This window comes from Carcharodon carcharias, chromosome 22 (assembly GCF_017639515.1).
Source record: "Carcharodon carcharias isolate sCarCar2 chromosome 22, sCarCar2.pri, whole genome shotgun sequence".
Classification (NCBI taxonomy): domain Eukaryota; kingdom Metazoa; phylum Chordata; class Chondrichthyes; order Lamniformes; family Lamnidae; genus Carcharodon; species Carcharodon carcharias.
The window spans coordinates 25,227,694-25,248,353 of NC_054488.1; the positions used below are offsets into that span (position 1 = coordinate 25,227,694).

The 20,660-nt window shown below is 44.1% G+C and overlaps 1 protein-coding gene across 2 annotated transcripts in view; it reads right to left on the reverse strand.

Annotated features, from left to right (window-relative positions):
* Positions 1–20,660, reverse strand: part of si:ch211-250n8.1 — a 94,548-nt gene that overhangs the window by 26,412 nt on the left and 47,476 nt on the right. For both annotated transcript variants that reach the window (XM_041217128.1, XM_041217127.1), the window contains exons 4-6: positions 11,331–11,487; positions 705–750; positions 43–101 (exon numbers count right to left, since the gene is read on the reverse strand). In XM_041217128.1, the coding sequence (XP_041073062.1) occupies positions 43–101; positions 705–750; positions 11,331–11,487 (262 nt within the window). The remainder of the gene's footprint in view (positions 1–42; positions 102–704; positions 751–11,330; positions 11,488–20,660) is intronic.

Genomic DNA, 20,660 nt, shown 5'->3' on the forward strand with positions numbered 1-20,660 from the left:
GAAACAACATAAAAGAATATTATCAGGTAGATCAACACTAACCTGCAAATCAAGGGTCAAGTTCATCTGTGACAAGACCAGCAGCAGCGACAGGAATGGTTCTGCGTGAATAGAAACAGGCGGAATGGTGAAAATGGAATGGAACTGGGTCAAATCCAGTACTGAGAGGTCTCTAAGACAGGGACTGGCTTTGGCATTAGATAAGCTCCCCACTTGCCTGACCTCCCGATGGGAAGCGCACAATGGAAGTCTTTACCTTCTTATGTAAGAAATGTATTGTTCTCAGAGTGGGCATTTGCAATCATTACAAACTGGGAGGTTTACTATTTGCTCCAGCCTATCAGTGACGAATGAAACCCGATTGCAGGTCAGGCCATTTATGTTTCTCAGAAAGCACCAAGATTTTGGGAAGCAGCTATTAAATTAGGAGGAATTCCTTGGACTTTCATCGCCATTGAAGGAAAATATGAGTGCTGGCTGTTCTTTCAAGGGACCTTTTACCATCAACCCTATAAATTCCTCACTCCATCCATAAAGTCCTCACCCATTCCATAAACCCTTCATCTTATAAACCCTTCACCCCCTCCCATAAACCTCTCACAACATCCCATAACCACCCTTCACCCACCACCATGCAAGCCCAAACAGACCAAGACCTGGAGAAAACCTGCTTCCAAAGAATGCCAGACTGCTGGATTACTTACCTGCAAAACACTCGTTGGCCAGGACCGAGCTCTCAGGATCGTACCACTGCAACAAGAAAAGGGCAGGGATCAACCACAGTTTGGTTTAGGGCAACCACCCACTGACTCATGACCTTGCAAGCCATTCAATTACATCAAATCGTTACAGAAAAGTTAAATAGGAATAAAATAGGATGGATCACTTGGCATTAATCTAGGCACCAGAAACAACAAAGGTCTAATCAACCCTGCAAGTACTCTTACTGACATCTGGAGATTTGTGCCAAAGTCGGGCCCGGCAAACTCATACTTACTGAATTATAGCTTACAGCCAATGTTCCAGACACGTCTGTCACCATCCCTGGATATGTTCTGCCACGTGAAATCAATAAAATTGGCTGAAGACTGGCATTTGTGTTACTGAAGACCTCAGGAGAAGGCTAATGTGGACCTTGCATTCATCACTTTGGGCTGAAGCTGGTTGCAAATGCTTCAGCTTTGCTTTCGCAGTGGTGTGCTGGGATCATGCATTATTGAGGATACGGACGTACAGTTAGCCTCCTCTCCTGTTGTTTAAATGTTCACCACCATTCATGGCTGGATGTGGCAAGACTGCAAAATTTTAATCTGATCTGTTTGTTGTGGGATTGCTTATCTCTATCTATAATATGTTGTTTCCGCTGTTTAGCTTGTTTGTAGTCATGTCATAGAGTCATAGAGTTATACAGCACAGAAACAGGCCCTTCAGTCCATCGTGTCCATGCCAGCCATCAAGCACCTATATATTCTAACCCCATTTTCCAGCACTTGGCCCACAGCCTTGTATGCTATGACGTTTTAAGTGCTCATTTAAATACTTCTGAAATGTGAGGGTTCCTGCCTCTACCAACCCCTCAAGCAGTGTGTCCAGATTCCAACCACCCTCTGGGTTAAAATTTTTTTCCTCTAAACCTCCTGCCCCCTACCTTAAATCTATACCCCCTGGTCTTTGACACCTCCACTAAGGGGAAACATTTCTTCCTATCTAGCCTACCTATGCCCTTCATAATTTCGTATACCACATCTGGTTCCCCCTCAGCCTTCTCTACTTTAAGGCAAACAACCCTAGCCTATCCAGTCTCTCTTCATAGCTCTCTTTGTAGTCTGTTGGCCAGAGTTAAAAGCCCTCTAAGTAAGGTCTAACTGACTGACTGTTATGCCTCAGCTTTCCTACAGGAGTGCCCAGCGGAAACTCAGCACTTCACCACAAGCACATATTATTACTATCTCGATTGAGACTAGTAACTTTGTTTTTAAAAGGAGGAATCAGAAATCCCATTTATTTACCGAAAGAAAGCCACAAGATTCCATGGTTTAAGACAAAATAACTTTTACTATACAACAGTCAAACAAAGCAAACACTAACTATTTTCTGTTTTTGTTTTGGATTTCCAGCATCTGCAATTTTTTGCTTTTAAACACTAAATACTGTCTTGGATAACCAACTATGCTCTAAAACTCAGACTCAATAGAAGATAAACAATTGTGGTCAATTAAATGGTAGATACACTTAAGACAGATCTTATGAACTGCTCAAGAGTCAATCTCCTGCTATCCATGCTAATATGTTACTTCCTATATGAGCTTTGATTTTCCACAATAACCTTGGATGTGGCACTTATCAAAAGCTTTCTGAAAGTCCAAGTACAGCACACCTACAGGCTCCCCTTTATCCACAGCGCATGTTACTCTTTCAAAGAACTCCAATAAATTGGTTAAGCACAATTTCCCTTTCACAAAACCATGGAGATTCTTCCCCATTACCTTGAGAGTCCAATTTACCTTGGTTTTTCTAAGTATCCAGCTATGACCTCCTTAATGATCGATTCAAACATCTTCCCCATGACAGACGTCAAGCTAACTGGCTTAAAGTTTCCTATTTTATGCCTCCCTCCCTTTTGGAATAGAGGGGTTATATTTGCTACTTTCCAATAGGCTGCAACCATTCCAGAATCTAGTGAATTTTGGAAAATTAACACCAACACATCTATTACTTCATAAGCAACCTCTTTAATGACTCGAGAACGAAGTCCATCAGGACCCGGAGACCTGTCAGCCCGCAGCTCCATTAGTTTACTCAGTATTGCTTCCCTAGTGATTGCAATTTCACCTAGTTGCCATCTCCCTTTCCACTTCCTGATTTACAGCAATTACTGGAATGTTTATTGTATCCTCTAGAATGAAGACACAAGCAAAATATTTGTTCATTTCATCCGCCATTTCCTACTATTAACTATTTAAATATCTACTTACTTCCCATTCTCACTCTCTAGAGGATGAACACTCACTTTACCTACGCTTTTCCTGTTTAAATACCTGTGTAAACATTTTTACATTTCTAGCTAGCTTCCTTTCATATTCTAATTTTTTTCTCCTCATTAATCTTTTAGTCATTCTCTGCCATTCTTTATATTCTGACCAATCATCTGACCTGTCACTTATCTTCACGCAGTTATATGCTATTTCCTTCAGTTTGATGCATTTCTTAACTTCTTTAGTTAACCACAGATGGTAGGTCCTCCCTTTAGAATTTTTCTTTATAGGAATATACATATTCTGAAATATCCCCTTAAATGTCTGCCACTGCTTCTCTATTGATCTATCAACTAAACTAGTATTCCAGATCATGTCAGCTAGCTCAGCTTTCATGCCAACAAAGTTGCCCTTATTTAAGTTTAAAATACTAGTCTTAGAACCACTCTTCTTCTTTTCAAACTGGATGTAAAATTCAATCATATTGTGGTTGCTACTACCTAGGGGTGCGTTCACTATGAGGTCATTAATTAATCTTGTCACATTACACAGTACCAAATCTAATATAACCTGCCTCTGCTTGGTTCCAGAAAACGCTGTTCTAGCAAAATATCTATAAAGTATTCTATGAACTCCTCATCCAGGCTACTACTGCCAATCTGATTTTTCCAGCTTATATGTAGATTAAAGTCACCCATGATTATTGCTGTCCTTTTATCAAAAGCACCCAATATTTCTTCTTGTATACTTTGTCCAACATTGTGGTTACTGTTAGGGGGGGCTGTAGACCACTCCCGCTAGTGACTTCTTTCCTCTACTGTTCCTCATCTCCACCCAAACCAATTCTACATCCTAATCTCCTGAACCAAGGTCATACCTAACTATTGTACAAATACCATACTTGATCAACAGTGCTACCCCTCCATCTTTGCCTAGCTTCCTATTCTTCTTGAAAATCATATAACCCTCGATATTCAGAACCCAATTCATGTCATCCTGCAGCCATCTCCATAATGGCTATCAGATCATATTTATTTACTTCAATATGCGCTATGAATCCAAAAACCTGTCTATGTCCTTTTGAACTTCTACACTATCCTGCTCATAGCTCACCATACTTTTAAGTTTCGTACCATCTGCAAATTTTGACATTGTGTCCTGTACACCAAGGTTTAGGTCATTAATATATATCAGGAACATGGTCCTGTACACCACATCAACAGCATTACCCTCACCATCCTTCTAGGATCTCTTCCCCTCACTGCCCTTTACACCACTACTGTTACAGTCTATATTCAAATAATTAAAGTCTCCCATTATATCTACTTCATAATTCTCACAATTCTCTGTAGTTTTCTTGCAAATTTGTTTCTCTACATCTTTCACCCTAGTTAAATATCATAACATATAAGATCACAAGAAATAGGTGCAGGAATAGACATTCAGCACCTCGAGCCTGCTCCACCATTCATTAAGATCATGGCTGACCTGATTGTGGCCTTAACTCCACTTTTCTGTTTGCCCCCTATAACCCTTGACTCCCTTGACAATCAAAATCTGTCTAACTCAGCTTTGAATATATTCAAAGGCCCAGACTCCATTGCTCTTTTGTGGAAGAGAATTCCAAAGACCCTCTGAGAAATGAAATTCCTCCTTATCTCCATCTTAAATGGGAGACCCCTTATTTTGAAACTATGTTCCCTAGTTCTACATTATCCCACGAGAGCTCTGAAAAAGAGTCGTGCAGGTTCAAAATGTTAACTTTGTTGTAGCTTCACTGTGATAGTACTTACATTGTTAAGTACACTTGCTGCTGCTCCTGTGGTGCTGTGTTCGACTCCTCATTGAACCAGGGTTGGTCCCCTGGCTTGGTAGTAATGGTAGACTGAGGGATATGCAGGGCCATGAGGTTACAGATTGTGGTGGAATACATTTCTGCTATGGCTGATAGCCCAAGCACCTCATGGGTGCTCAGTTTTGAGCTATTAGAGCTGTTAATCTATCCCGTTTAGCATGTTGATAATGCCACAGATGATGGACGGTGTCTTCAGTGTGAAGATGGGACTTTGTTTCCACAAGGACCATGCGGTGGTCACTCCTACAATCCAGTCATGGACAGATGCACCTGCGACAGTTAGATTAGTGAGGACAAGGTCAAGTAGGTTTTTCCCTCTTATTGAGTCTCTAATCATCTGCCGCAGGCCCAGATTGAAGATACGTACTTCAGGGCGTCAGAATAGGAAGATAGAAACAGGAGTAGGCCATTCAGCCTATCAAGCCTGTGCTGCCATTCAGTTAGATCATGGCTGATCATTTACCTCACTGCCACTTTCCCGCACTACCTCAAAATCCCTTGATGTCATTAGTTTCCAAAAATCTACTGATTGGGCTTCCACAGCCCTCTGGGGTAGAAAATTCCAAAGATTCACCACCCTCTGAGTGAAGAAATTCCTCCTCATCTTAGAATTAAATGGCCTACCCCTTATCCTGAGGAAATGACTCCTGGTTTTTAATTCACCAGCCAGGGGAAACATCGTATTTACATCCACCCTGTCACGCCCTGTAAGAATTCTGTAAGTTGCAATGAGGTCACCCCTCATTCTTCGAAACTCTAGGGAATACAGACCCAGTCTCCCCAATCTCGCCTCAGAAGACCATCCTGCCATCCCAGGGAATAAGCTGGTGAACCTCTGTTGCACTCCCTCTATGGCAAGTATATCCTTTCTTAGATAAGGGGACCAAAATTGTACACAATACTCCAGGTGAGGTCCCACCAAGACCCTATACAATTGCAGTAAGATATCTTTACTCCTGTACTCAAATCTCCTTGCGATGAAGGCCAACATATTATTTGCCTTCCTAATTGCTTGTAGGGCTGCACATTAACTTTTAATGACTATGAACAAAGACACCCAAGGTGCCTTTGGACACCCACACTTCCCAACCTCTCACCATTTAAGAAATATTCTGCCTTTCTGCTCTTTCTACCAAAGTGAATAACTTCACACTTATTCACATCATATTCCATCTGCCATATTCTAGCCCATTCACTTAGCATGTCCAAGTCATCTTGAAGCCTCCTTGCATCCTCCTCACAACTTATGTTCCCAACCACTTTGGTGTCATCGGCAAATTTGGAAATATTGAAATTGGTCCCCACATCCAAATTATTTATATATATTATGAACAGCTGTGGACCTAGCACTGATCCTTGAAGTACCCCACTAGTAAGAACCTGCCATCCTAAGAATGATCTGTTTATTTCTACTCTCTGCTTTCTGTCTGCTCCCAATTCTCAATCCATACTAATATATTTCCCCACAATCCCATGCGCTCTAATTTTATTTACTAACCTCCTGTGTGAGACCTTATCAAAAACTTGCTGAAAATCCAAATTCACCACAGCCACTGGTTCTCCTTTGTCAATGTTACAAGTAATACCCTCAAAAAACTCCAACAAGTTTTTCAAACATGATCAATGGATCAGAATTTGTTGTTAAAATAATGCCAAGTTGAATGTGCACACCATTACCAATGTGTAAATAATGTCAAGTTGAATGTGCACACCATTACCAATGTGTAAAAAATGCCAAGTTGAATGTGCACACCATTACCAATGTGTAAATAATGCCAAGTTGAATGTGCACACCACTACCAATGTGTAAATAATGCCAAGTTGAATGTGCACACCATTACCAATGTGTAAATCATACAGAAAATTGTGATGAGAAACCAATATCCTGGGAGTTATGAATCGCCCATACATTGTTGGACGATTTTGTCATTCTTGCATACAAATTTGGTTTTCAAAGGAACATTCAATAGCTTTCACCTGGAAAACAACACATTGAAATATGTCCTCTAGCTCTTTCTAATAACTAAGAGAAAACAACTGAGCAAAAACACCTTGGAGTCAAAGGAAAATCCTCGATCAGTACAGCTGAGTATTGATGTACCCTGGTAATTAGATACTGTCATGAACATTTTGATCACAGAAAATGGTTCATCTTCAAGGACGAAGAACATTCTGGAAGAATTTGTGTTCTTAAAAGACACTGTCCCTTAAAAGGTTAATGCAGAGATTCTGATTGTTGCTATTCTTGGGAAAAAAACAGCATTTTACAAGAAAAGGTAAGTAAGCAATTTTAAAGGAGCTGGAAACCTCTTGACCCAGGTGTACTACAACAGGAGTCACATAGTGGTTAATGGTTTTGAAAAAAAACACATGCCTGGAAAACTGTTTAAAAGCTGGGTTTGGTTTTGCTTTGAGAGAAAAGACAGATAAAAGGCTTGTGTAAAGAAGACCATGGTTCCGTATCTAGTTCCACCACTCCACGTGGTAAAGAAGACCATGGTTCTTTACAGTCCAGAGCCAACCCAGAGTTGGAAGCGAATAGATGCTGCTCCTAAGTTGCTATACGTGGTGGAATTGAGTATCTGCAAATGTTCCTCGAGTCTGCCTCAAAAGCAGTGCAAGGGACATCAATTGTTTCATAGACCAGTGCTGAGAGACCAACCATATAACTGAGACACCATTTCAAGGACTCCACCATCTACCCTTTACCCTTGAGCCACTGACTTTTAAGCTTTTGGCAGAAGAAACCTGGGCATTGAGTAGTTGTTCTGAGATTAATAAGTAAAGCATATATTTGGCCGTATAGTTAGTTGGAAAAATTATCTAAATATATGTAGTGACCCGTGGAGTGGTGGAACTAGATACAGACAGTGCGCTCCCCCATCTGGATCATAACAATACAAGGAGAAATCCAAATTCTCATATCAGTGAACAAAAGGTTCAAGAATAGGCTCTTGGGAAGAGTTAAGGGCTTCAAATTAATTTTACAATGAAGCTATTAAAAGTCACAGAAGGCAATTCAATAGATAAACTTAATTACATTACATAATTTATTTTGTTTAAACCATACATTTGAACGTTAGAAATTTCAGTCATTGAGAGTAAAATAGCCGATAAAAGATTTTACAAAGTATTTTGACCAATTTGTGGAAACTTGGTGGGTAGATTGTGGAATTCCAGGTTCACAAAAGCTAAACAGGATGTTTCCATTATAAAAGCTGACATAAGAAAGAAAGGAAAGGAATGAAAGAATTTGCATAAATATAGCGTCATTCATATCCACTTTAAAAAAAGTGGCTAGTGAGATAGCTGATGTGTTGGTTTTAATTTTCCAAAATTCCCTAGATTTGGGGAAAGTTTCATTAGATTGGAAAAGAGTGAATATAACTCCTTTACTTAAAAAAGGAAGGGAGACAGGAAACTGGAAACTGCAGGCCAGTTATTTTAATATCTGTCAGAAGGAAAATGTTAGCAGCTATTATTAAAGACGTCATAGCAGGGCCCTTGGAAAAATTCAGGGTAATCAGGCAGGATCAACATGGCTTTGTGAAAGGAAAATCATGTTTAACCAATTTATTGGAATTCTTTGAATAAGTAACATATACTGTAGCTAAAGGGGAACCAGTGGATGTACTGTATTTAGATTTCCAGAAGGCATTTGATAAGGTGCCACATCAAAAGTTATTGTGAAAAATAATATCTCATGGTATAGGGGGTAATATGTTGACATAGGTAGAAGATGAGCTCGCTAACAGGAAATAGAGAGTTGGCATAAATGGGTCTTTTTCTGGTTGACAAGATGTAATTGATGTGCCACAGGGGTCAGTGCTGGGGCCTCAACCTTTTACAATTTATATAAATGACTTGGATGAAAGGACTGAAGGTACAGTTGCTAAATTTGCTGATGACATAAAAATAGGTAGGATAGTAAGATGTGAAGAGTACAAAGGAGGCTACAAAAGGATATAGATAGGTTAAGTGAATGGGCAAAGATTTGGCAAATGGAGTATATTATGGGAAAGTGTGAAATTGTCCATTTTGGCAGGAAAAATGAAAAAGAAGCATGTTATCTAAATGGTGAGAAATTGCAGAGCTCTGAGCTGCAGAGGGATCCAGGTGTCCTAGTACATGAATTGCAAAAGACTAATATGCAGGTACAGCAAGTAATTAGGAAAGTGCTTAGTGGCAGGAGGCAGAGGGTGATGGTCAAAGGTTGTTTTTGTGACTGGAAGCCTGTGTCCAGTGGCGTACCGCAGAGCTCAGTGCTGGGTCCCTTGCTGTTTATAGTGTACATTAATGATTTAGACATGAATGTAGGAGATATGATCAGTAAGTTCGCAGATGACATGAAAATTGGTGGTGTGGTAAATAGCGAAGAGGAAAGCCTTGGACTACAGGACGATATAGACGGGCTGGTCAGATGGGCAGAACAGTGGCAAATGGAATTTAATCCTGAAAAGTGTGAAGTGGTGCATTTTGGGTGGACTACCAAGGCAAGGGAGTACATGACGAATGGTAGGACTCAGCAGTACAAAGGGTCAGAGGGACTTTGGTGTGCATGTCCACAGATCCTTGAAGGCAGCAGGGCAGGTAGATAAGGTAGTTTAAAGGCATATGGGATACTTACCTTTATTAGTTGGGGCATTAAATACAAGGGCATGGAGGTTATGATGGAGTTGCATAAAATGTTAATCAGGCCACATCTGAAATACTGTGTGCAGTTCTGGTTGCCACACTATAGGAAGGATGTGATTGCACTAGAGAGGGTGCAGAGGAGATTCACCAGGATGTTGCCTGGGCTGGAACGTTTCAGCAATGTAGAGAGACAAGATAGACTGGGGTTGTTTTCCTTAGAGCAGAGAAGGCTGAGGGGGGACCTGATCGACATGTATAAAATTATGAGGGGCATAGAAAAGGTAGAAAGGAAAAAACGTTTCCCCTTTGTGGAGGGGTCAATAACCAGGGGAATAGATTTAAGGTAAGGTGCAGGACGTTTAGAGGGGATTTGAGGAAAACATTTTTCACCCAGAGGGTGGGGGGTATATAGAACTCACTGTCTGAAAGAGTGGTAGAGGTGGGAACCCTCACAACATTTAATAAGTATTTAGATGAACACTTGAAATGCCATAGCATACAGGGCTACGGGCCAAGTGCTGGAAAATGGGATTAGAGTAGATAGGGGCTTGATGACCGGTGCAGACACGATGGGCTGAAGGGCCTCTTTCCGTGATGTAAAACTCCATGACATTGATTGAATGTTCTCACTTATTATGAAGGGAATTGAATACAAAAGTAGGGAGGGATATACAGGGATTGGTGAGACCACATCCGGAGTACTGTGACACAATCGGCTGGGTCAGTGATATTGCTACCGAGGCACTCTTGGTGATGGGCATTTAAGTTCCTCACCTAGAGAACATTCTGTGCCCTTGATACCCTCAGTGCTTCCTCGAAGTGGTTTTCAACATGGAGGAGTACTGATTCATCAGCTGAGGAAGAGCGGTAGACAGTAATCAGCAGGAGGTTTCCTTACCCATATTTGACCTGATGCCATGAGACTTCATGAGGTCCAGAATCAATGTTGTGGGACAGAATATACTCAGGAATGGTGATGGATGAGTCTGGGACAAAGGCTGCAAGGTACGAGTCGGTGAATATGACTATGTCAGGCTGTTGCTTGGCTTATCTGTTATCTCCCTATTTTGGCTCAAGCTCCCAGATGTTAGTATGGCTTTACAGGGGCAACTGAGCAGGTTCTGCCTTTATCATTTCCAGTGCCGAGGTCAATGTCAGATGGTCCATCCTGTTTCATTCTTCGTTGATTTTTCTGTAGCATTTTGGTACAACTAAGTGGCTTCCAAGGTCTTTCAGATGGCAATTAAGAGTCAACCACATTGTGTGGGTCTGGGATCACATGCAGGCCACAATGGATAAGGATGGCAGATTTCTTTCTTTGGGGAACATTAATGAACCAGATTGGTTTTTATAACAATCTGGCAGTTTCATGATCACCATAATTGAGACTGGCTTTTATTAAATTCCGGTTTTATTAATTAAATTTAAATTTCCCTAGTATTGTAGTGTTTGAACTCATGTCTCCATAGCATTAGTCCTAGCCTCTGAATTGTAAGTCCAGTAACATGACCACTATGCTACTGTCTCCTCATCTAAATGATGTCATCTTTGCTAGTGAAGCACTCCCTCAGTATTGCACAGGAGCATTAGCTATGATTTTTGTGCTCAAGTCCTGGAGTGGGCCTTGAACCCACAACCGCCTGACCTAGAGGAGAGAGTGCTACTAACTGGGCCATGGCTAACACTGGAAGATGGAGGGGGTGGGGGTGATGTGTAAGACAGGATGAAGGTATGTACGAGGCAGCAGTGGAGCCACACCTGAAGAAAGGCAGAATGATACGTGAGGAGGGGATGGTACAGAGTTTGAGTAAAGGGTGAAGAGAAGTGTGAGAAATGATGCAGTGAGGAGTAATGGGTACTGTTACCTCTAATAATCTTGGTGTGTGGCGAAGATGTTGCACTGTAATTGCCAGGGTCTTTTGATTCAGGGCCTGTCGGATATAATGCCGCCCCCGACCTTGTGCTGTCAGCAACTTTTTGCAGGTGATGGTTTTCTCCAAGGCCACTGAGAGTTGAGTCAACCTGAGAAAATAGGAAGGCACCACACTAATTTATGCACAAAGACTACAGCAACTACAGGGAAGGGCAAACATGTGGTTAAACTCAAATATCCAAAAGTTGCTGTTCGATTTATGTTGCTCCACCATAATGCTTTGCAAAAGTGGTATCTCTATATCTGCCTCATGACAGAAAGTCATTAGCTGGAATTTTCTGGTCCCGTTGGCACTGGGTGTCATGTCGGGCGGGGAGGGACAATATGGCGAGAAGGCCAAAAATCAGTTTTATGCCATCGTGAAACCAGTTTGTGATCGTCTGCTCTACCTGTCAATGGCGGTCCGTGTTTCCCACCGCAGCACGTCAGGACATCATTTCAATACAACTGCATCTGATTGTAAGCTCTGCTCGCCAGAGTCATACCCTCACATCAAATTTACTGCCCACGTGACTTCAGAACAGTGTGCTTCACAACTGCCTTTATAAGGCGTACACCAGGCAACCTGAACTTCGAGGGGAACTTGGAGGTGAATGCACATAACCTTGCACAGTGCTTGCAAGCATTGCCCATAGGACGTCAGGGAAGAGGCGCATTCGCTGGGACACAGGCAAATTGCTTTTACCCGGCTGCCTAGTGTGGGTCAGATCAGGCAGCACAGACAGCCTAAAGGAAATATTCAAGCACATGCCGTGGGGGGTGAGGGAAGCGGCCACAGACTTGGAAAGGCTTGTCAAAAGTGAGGATTCTTCTGCAGCTGAGAACGTTCAGCTACAGTTCCATTCACATACTTGGAGTTGGGCCTCTGAAGCTTTTCTCCCGACTCAAGCAATGCAAAGAATGAAAGTACCACCAAATACTCCAGAGCTTTTCACCCCACGGGTGCAGACTGCAAATTAATGTGTGTTTTATTGGACAGCAGGGCAATTGGCCAACTGGGCAAGTTGTACCATCCCCTTGCAAAAGGTGGCCATGGCACAGTCACAGTCCCTTGCAATGTCTTTATTAAGGTGTGGACCAGTATCCATTATGGTTCAAGCTAACAGTTCAGCCTTGCAATGCAGGTTAGGAGAATGCCTGCACCTGAGCTGAGAGCACAGCATGCAGTCAAATGGCGAAGCTGCTGCCAATCGGTCAAGTGGAGTGGGGCAGAGGTGGGTGGGGTTTCGGACAGCCAATGACTGACTACACACTGGCCATCCAAGTGGTGGCCAGCACTCTCCTGCATGCGTGAAGGAGCCTGTAGACTTAACCAAGAAAAGTTCTTAGTACGTCCATGCTAACCCACATGTCTCTCTCTTTGATCCTGCAGAAGGAGAACATTAGGATCATGGAGCCTGGTGATTTAGCAGTATGCCTAATAGCTTACAGAGACCAGAAAAGAAGAAGAGCGCGGCGGAGGTGCCTGGCTCAGCAAAGGGAGCAACACCTCCCTCAAGATGAAGAGGCAGCAGGGCCTGCTGTGCAAGCAGCTGAAGATCTAGAACGGGCCGTCACTCGTAGGTGCCTCGCTAGGCCCAGGGTCTATAGGCGCCGCTTGTCATTCCTGCAGATGACTGAGAACCAGTCAAAGCATGCACATGTCTAGGGAACCGGTCGGTCACACCTGCCACCTGCTGCAGGATTTGGCACCACAGAGACATGGAGGGCATCCAATGCCAGTGGCCGCGAAAGTGACTGCGGCGCTCAATTTTTACACTAGTGGCTCCTTCCAGGGCTCCACAGGTGACCTCTGTGGGATCTCGTAAGCCTCCACACACAAACTGTATCCAGGAGGTCATGGACGTCATCTTCGTGAAGGCACAAAACTTTGTGCATTTCGCCCAGGATTAGGAAAGCCAGGAAGCAAGCACGCTGGGATTTACACAGATCTTAGGTTTTCAGAGAAGCAGGATACCATCGGTTGCACTCACATGGCACTTAGATCTCCGTGGCAACAAGCAGTCAACTATGTCAACCACAAGAGATTCCACTTGCTGAATGTTCGGCTGGTGTGCAACCACCACAAACACATCATGCAGATCTGTGCACAATTCCAAGGGAGCATCCACAACTCCTTTATCCTTTGCAGGTCTCAGATCTGGGTCCAGGGAGGCTACAGGGTTGACTCCTTGGGGTCAAGGGCTACCCACAGAAGATATGGTCTATGCGGTGGCCTCAGACCGCAGCAGAGTGATGGTACAATGAAGCTCATGCTGCGATCCGGACTTTGGTGGAGCAAACGATTGGCATTTTGAAAATGAGGTTCTGGTGCCTTGACTGCTCCAGTAGAGAACTGCAATACAGTGCACAGAGGCTGTTGCGCATCATCATCGCTTGCTGCGTGCTACACAATCTGGTGCTGCAAAGGGGGAGGATCTGGCTGAGAAGGAGATGGAAGAGCTGCACGAATCCTCCGATAAGGAGGATGTTGAAGGTGATGATGTGGTTAGGTCCTCGAAGGTGAGGATGCTGGCAATGAGGCCATCGCACTGGCCAGACGAGGCAGGCGCACTCAGGAGGCCCTCATAGCCGCAAGATTCATGGAAGGTGATGACGAGATGCAGTGAGGACAGTCCTGACATCCTCATCTTGCATCTGTGAACATCTGATTCCTGTGTGGCTGATGGCAGCGCACAAACCCTCAGTGCTCAGGCTCATGTCATGGAGATACAGTGGAGGCCCTAACAGTCGCTAGATTCCAGAAGGATGATGACGACATGCAGTGAGGACACTCCATAAATCTTCACAATGCTTCTGTGAATGTCTGACTCCTGCTGAGGGCAGCTTCCTTGTGCTCTGTGATCAGGGCCATATTATGGAGACGCAGCTGTGAAATTTTAAATGCACCTGATCCTTCGTCAGTCTTCAGCACCTGTCCCCTTCAGGAGCACAACATCACTCGTCACAGATGCTAAAGAGATGGGGGCCAGCCCTACCTCAAAGGTGCTGAGAGCACACAGAGAGAATGTCAGGACTCTGACGTTTGCCCACGACATTCTGGCAGCAATGACAAGCACCATTGAGGTGCTGGCAATACTAGTGTGTCCAGTGAGTGTGAAGCCGGACAATCTCTTTAGTCTGAAGTATACATGCCACACAGGGAAGAGGCCCTGGACTGTGACACCTGCCTTTATCTTGTGCAGGAACCAAGTTTTCACATCTTAGTGACACGAACACTGCTCATCATAACAAGGAGACATTCTTGGGGGTTTATTTACAATAGTGAACATTGAGTACAAGTGATTAACACCCCTTGCACAGGCTGTGCAACGACATCTTAACCTTCATAACATTGCCGCCACATCTTGGTGCTCCCCTGACATCCACAGCAGAGGTGGAGGAAGCCTGCTGATTGCTACACCATGTCTGTGATGACCTTGACAGATGTCCTCTGGAAGGATGAGACCTGGAAGGTCCCGACCTGCTTTTGGGGTCCTGCTGTGTGGCAGTGGCACCCTCCTCAGCCTGTGGAGCTAGAGTTGCTGGGGTCACAGGAAGAGGGGACTTGGATGGGTTGGAGATTCCTGGAGTCACCAGGGTGGATGGCCCTGGTGTGTCCTCCTCCCTGTGGGTGCCTGAAGGTTCTTGGCCGACTCCTTGAGGAGAAGGAGAAGCTGGAGTGAGATTGAGCTGCCCTGCACCCCTCTTGTGTTGACACTGTTGATGGCCAACTATGGCGTCAGCAATGGAGTTCAGCTCGCACAGCAGTGCAGGACTGATATCCTGTACCAAGGTCTCCAAGGCAGCCACCGTCCCACCAGTGTTGACCTCCGTGTGTTGGCATGCTGGTGCTATCTCCTCAGAGTGAAGGCAGACAGACTCCTCCATCGTGCCTTGCAATCTGAGGAGTGCATAGGACATCCCTTCCTGATGTTGCTTTTGCAGTTCCAGCAACTGAGATATGACCCAAGTCCAGAGGCTCCTCATCTGACTCGGACTCAGCAGATTTCTGGCCTCCAGCAGTCGTCAAGTGCTGGAAACCTGGGAAGTCCCTGCTGCTGCCTGCTGTGGATCAGGCAGTGCGATGTGCTCACCAGGTTGTGATCCTGAGGCTACTCTGGAACTAGGCCCCACCGAGATGTATGTCTCTGCACTGGTGGAGAGTGTGGGTGAACACTATGATGAGTCTTCAATTGGGGTGTCATCAGATTCTTCTTCTGAGGTATCTTCAGAACTTGCGTCGAGGGCCTGGGTCATAGACCCCCTTAGCTGCTTCCCAGATGTGCCTGCGAAAGCAAGGAGAGATAATTAGTGCATGGCAGGGACTACGGAACTCATTCACATCGTGGTTGTCTGATGGATGTTGCACTGCTGGATCCTCACTTGGCTGAGCATCACTGACCTCACTGTCAGCATTGGAACAGTCCAGATAGTCCCCAGCCAACTGGATGACTCTATTTTCAAAGTTTGTGAGGTCCTTGATGTCAGGCATTCCTCCATCAGTCTGCGACCTCTCCCTTTTGTTGTGTGCCATCTTGTCCTGCATGAATACAAATGGAGAGAGTGTAAGCAGGGTGCCTGCCAGGCCAGGTGAGAAGGATGCCTGGCATATGTGGATGGTGAGTGGTGTCACGAATGGGATGAGGGCACAATCTGCAGGGCAGTTGAAGGTGTACGTGAGAGAGTGAATGGTGATGTCCCTTGAACTGGCAGTGAGTGAAATCCATATGGATGTGTGATGGGTTTGTGAGTGTGTGAGTTGAGAGTGATGAGAAGAGTGACTTACCCTAGCCGAATGGAGGAGATCATTCATCCTCTTTCGGTACTGGGTGATTGTCCTCTTTTGCAGGGCATTGGCGCTGACTACTGCTGCCACTGCCTCCCATGTTGGATTAGTGACCTTGCTTGCTGGTCTCACCCAGAGCAGGGTTAGAGGACTTCACGGCAGACCTCCACTGCATCCAGTAGGTGGCGGAGGGAGGCGTCACTAAATTTGGGGGCAGCATGTTTCCTCCCTTCAGCAGCCATGACTTTGCAGCATCTTCTGATACCTTAGAGAGAGCTAGCTCTGTGCGGGGGCCTTAAACATGGTGCCCAGATTACTGAAGGCCTGAGGATGGGCGAATCAGAGGATGCCCCACAGCGATCCGGCATGTTTCCCAGGAATGCATTATTAATGAGGTGGGATGAGCCGGGAATGGGATGATACAGCGTGAAAACCTGTCATTGTGGCTGGCAGGTAAATCATCCTTTTTACCGCTCACTACCACACTTAGTGCAAATCTGGGTTGATTCCGCCCATTGAACAGTGTGAAATTGCTACATTTGCTTTGTAAATATGAACTAAACTCACCACCAAAAGTTAAGGCTTGTCCATTTCCATCTAAGCACCTTCTTATCTACATGATAAATGTTAATTCATACTAGTCAACCTCTATGGCACTGAAAATTGATTATAACAAAAATGCAGTCTCTTTGCTTCAGGTTATAATTGTTGGAGATTTTCAAAAGGTAAATGTAAAACTTTAATGTAAATTTACAAAAAACTATTTTATATTTTTTCTCTCTCTCGATCCAATCTTTCTTTCCTTTTCTTTGTTTCTCTTCTCTGCCTAATTTGACATTGAATTCACCCACTATAATTTACACTTGCTTCTCCATTCTTTTGCTGTTATTTTCTTAATCCTTCAATTTCTTTGGTTAAGGAGGTGCACAGTTGCTTGCTATATTCACTTCAGTCCCATTGCCTGGTTTCCCTTGCTGCACTGTTATCACCTCACATTTTCAGCAACTTACCACACTGAAAATTTAAAAACCTAAATGTGTAAGGGAAAGTCGAACTAGCAGCAGTACTAGTTCAATGACCTGCCACAGCCGCACCTGGCCCAATAACATTAAAAGTAATCCATTGGCTGCAATATGATGGGGACATCCTGAGGTCACAATAAACCACGGTATGAATGGAAGTTGCTTATTTATTCTCTGCAGGCATGGAATAATCAAAATCATAGACAGGCAATCCAGCAATATTGAATTAAAATGTGCAACCAATTCACTGTTACCTCGCTGTCACAGTTCACTACCTCCAAGCAGCTCATGTTCCATTTGGTCATGTTCTGCTCCCTTCCACTTTTATACAATACCCACTCTGTGCTGTAGGATGGCCTGACAAACTGTGTGCTACACCGAACATTTCAGCTAAGTTCCATGAGTTCAAGGCTGCACAGTAGCCTGGAAAGTACCACACAAGAATTTATTCCATGCTAAATAATGCATGTGCATGACCATGCAAAAACTTACAGCAATTGTACACTGGAAAAAACTGGCCACACAGAACAACTTTGAGAACTTTGGTTACACCATACCCTGACCCTCAGTGTTCTTCTCCTCAATTGTTGCATTTTGGAGTTTTGTACTAGGTATTTCCAGGGCTCACCAGAACCTTCCCACAAATAATTTATGTTTGTATAGCACACTTCATAGCCTCAGGATGTTCCAAAGCACTCCACAACCAAGTACTTTTGAAACGTAGTCACTGTTGCAATATAGGAAACACAGCAGCCAATTTTCACACAGTAGAATCCCACAAACGGCAATGTGATGATGTCCAGATATGTTTTAACAATTTATGCTGTTTGCCTCAACCACTCAATGTGGTTCCACATTCTAATGGTACCATTATGTAGATGACAACCAATTATCTTTGAAGCAGGTAACAACTACAACTGACTTTGGTGAGTTAAAGAAAGGGTGGAGCTGAAATGGGAATTCAGCCACATTGAGAGAGTTTTCTTTTTCTCCTTTTAAGGCATTCCTTAAAATGTACCTCTTTAGGAAGGGAATTCCAGTGGTTAACTAAAGAGCTGGCCACCAATACTGGAGCAATTAAAATCAGGGACAGTCAAGCGTTGACATCAAGATGTTCAAAATCATGAGGGAGCTTAACAGAGTAGATAGGGAGTGGCTGTTCCCACTCGTAAAAAAGTCAAGAATGACGGGGCACAGATTTAAACTGATTTGCAAAAGAAGCCAATGTGAGATGAGAAAAAACTTTTTCACACAACGAGTAGTTAGGGTTTGGAATGCACTGCCTGGAAGTGTGGTGGAGGCAAGTTCAACTGAGGCATTTAAGAGGGCATTAGATGATTATTTGAATAGATTGTGCAGGGTTACGGGGAAAAAACAGGGCAATGGCACTAGGTCATAATTCTCATTTGCAGAACCAGTGCAGACAAGATGGGCCGAATGGCCTCCTTCTGTGCTGTTAAGATTCTGATTCTGAGGCCAGAATTCCCAGAGTGAAAACTGGGAAATGAGAATGCTGGAGAGGGTGCAGAGGAGGTTTACCAGGATGCTGCTTGGTCTGCAGGTTATTAGCAATGAGGAGAGGTTGGAGAAACTCGGATTGTTCTCACTACAGCGACGGAGATTGAGGGGTGACTTAATAGAAGTTTACAAAATTACGAGTGGCAAGGACAGAGTAGATAGAAGCTTTTTCCCAGGATGAAAGAGTGGTGGAAGCAGGTACGATAGTGGTGTTTTAAGAGGCAGCTTGACAAATACATGAATAGGATGGGAATAGAGGGATATGGACCCCGGAAGTGCAAAATGTTTTAGTTGATGGGCAATATGATTGGCGCATGGAGGCCGAAGAGCCTGTTCTTGTGCTGTACTTTATCTTTGTTCTTTGGTCCGAACTGATCTTGAATGTCTTAAAATGGAACACCAGTAAAAACTGGGCAATAAGAGTGCTAGTCCAAACTGTTTTTTCCTTCTGGGTTGGACGCGCAGAGGTATCTTGGAGGGTTGTCAGGCTGGAGGAAGTTAAAGAATGGTGTTGGGGGAGGGGGGGATGGGGGGTGTGGTGGGGTCGACGCCATGGACAGTCTGGCAACTTAGGGACAGTGGGGATGTTGAGAGATTGATGAGATAGAGTTGGGGGTCATCAGCCTACATGTGGACCCTGGATTTTGCTTTTGTATGATGTCGCTGAGGTGCAGCATGTAGATGAGAAATAGACAGGAATCAGGGACAAAATCCTTGTGGGTCACACAAGTAATGGTGCAGCATTAGGAAGAGAAGCTATTCCCTGATAAGAATAGAACTGAGTGAGTGCAGTGCCACCAAGCTGGATCACAGTGTAAGAGACATTGGAGGAGGATGGTGTAGTCAACCATTTCAAAGACAGTTCAGGAAGGATGAGGAGGGATAGTCTACCTTTGTCACATCACAAAGGATATAATTTGTGACTCTTATAAGAACAAAGAACAAAGAAAAGTACAGCACAGGAACAGGCCCTTTGGCCCTCCAAGCCTGCGCCGATCATATTGCCTGTCAAACTAAAACATTTTGCACTCCCAGGGTCCGTATCCCTCTATTCCCATCCTATTCATGTATTTGTCAAGCTGCCTCTTAAACACCACTGTCATACCTGCTTCCACCACCTCCTCTGGCAGTGAATTCCAGACACTCAGTACCCTCTGCGTAAAAAACTTGCCCCGCACATCTCCTCTAAAATTTTCTCCTCTCACCTTAAATCTATGTCCCCTAGTAATTGACTCTTCCACCCTGGGAAAAAGCTTCTGACTATCTACTCTGTCCATGCCCCTCATAATTTTATAAACTTCTATCAAGTCGCCCTTCAATCTCTGTCGCTGTAGTGAGAACAATCTGAATTTCTCCAACCTCTCCTCATAGCTAATAACCTCCAGACCAGGCAGCATCCTGGTAAACCTCCTCTGCACCCTCTCCAACACTTCCATATCCTTCTGGTAATATGGCGACCAGAATTGCAAGCAATATTCCAAGTGTGGCCTAACCAAGGTTCTATGCAGCTGCAGCATGACTTCCCAGCTTTTATACTCAATACCCCTGCCGATGAAGGCAAGCATGACATATGCCTTCCTGACTACCTTATCCACCTGCATTGCCGCTTTCAGTGACCTGTGGACCTGTACACCCGGATCTCTCTGCCCGTTGATGCACTTAAGGGTTCTGCCATTTACTGTATAATTCCTACCTGTATTAGACCTTCCAAAATGCATTACCTCGCATTTGTCCAGATTAAACTCCATCTGTCATTTCTCCGCCCAAGTCTCCAAATGATCTATATCCCGTTGTATGCTTTGACAATCCTCTTCACTATCTGCAACTCCTCCAACCTTAGTGTCGTTTGCAAACTTAGCCCAGTTACATTTTCCTACAAATCATTTATGTATACTACAAACAGCAAAGGTCCCATCACTGATCCCTGCGGAACACCACTAGTCATAGCTCTCCA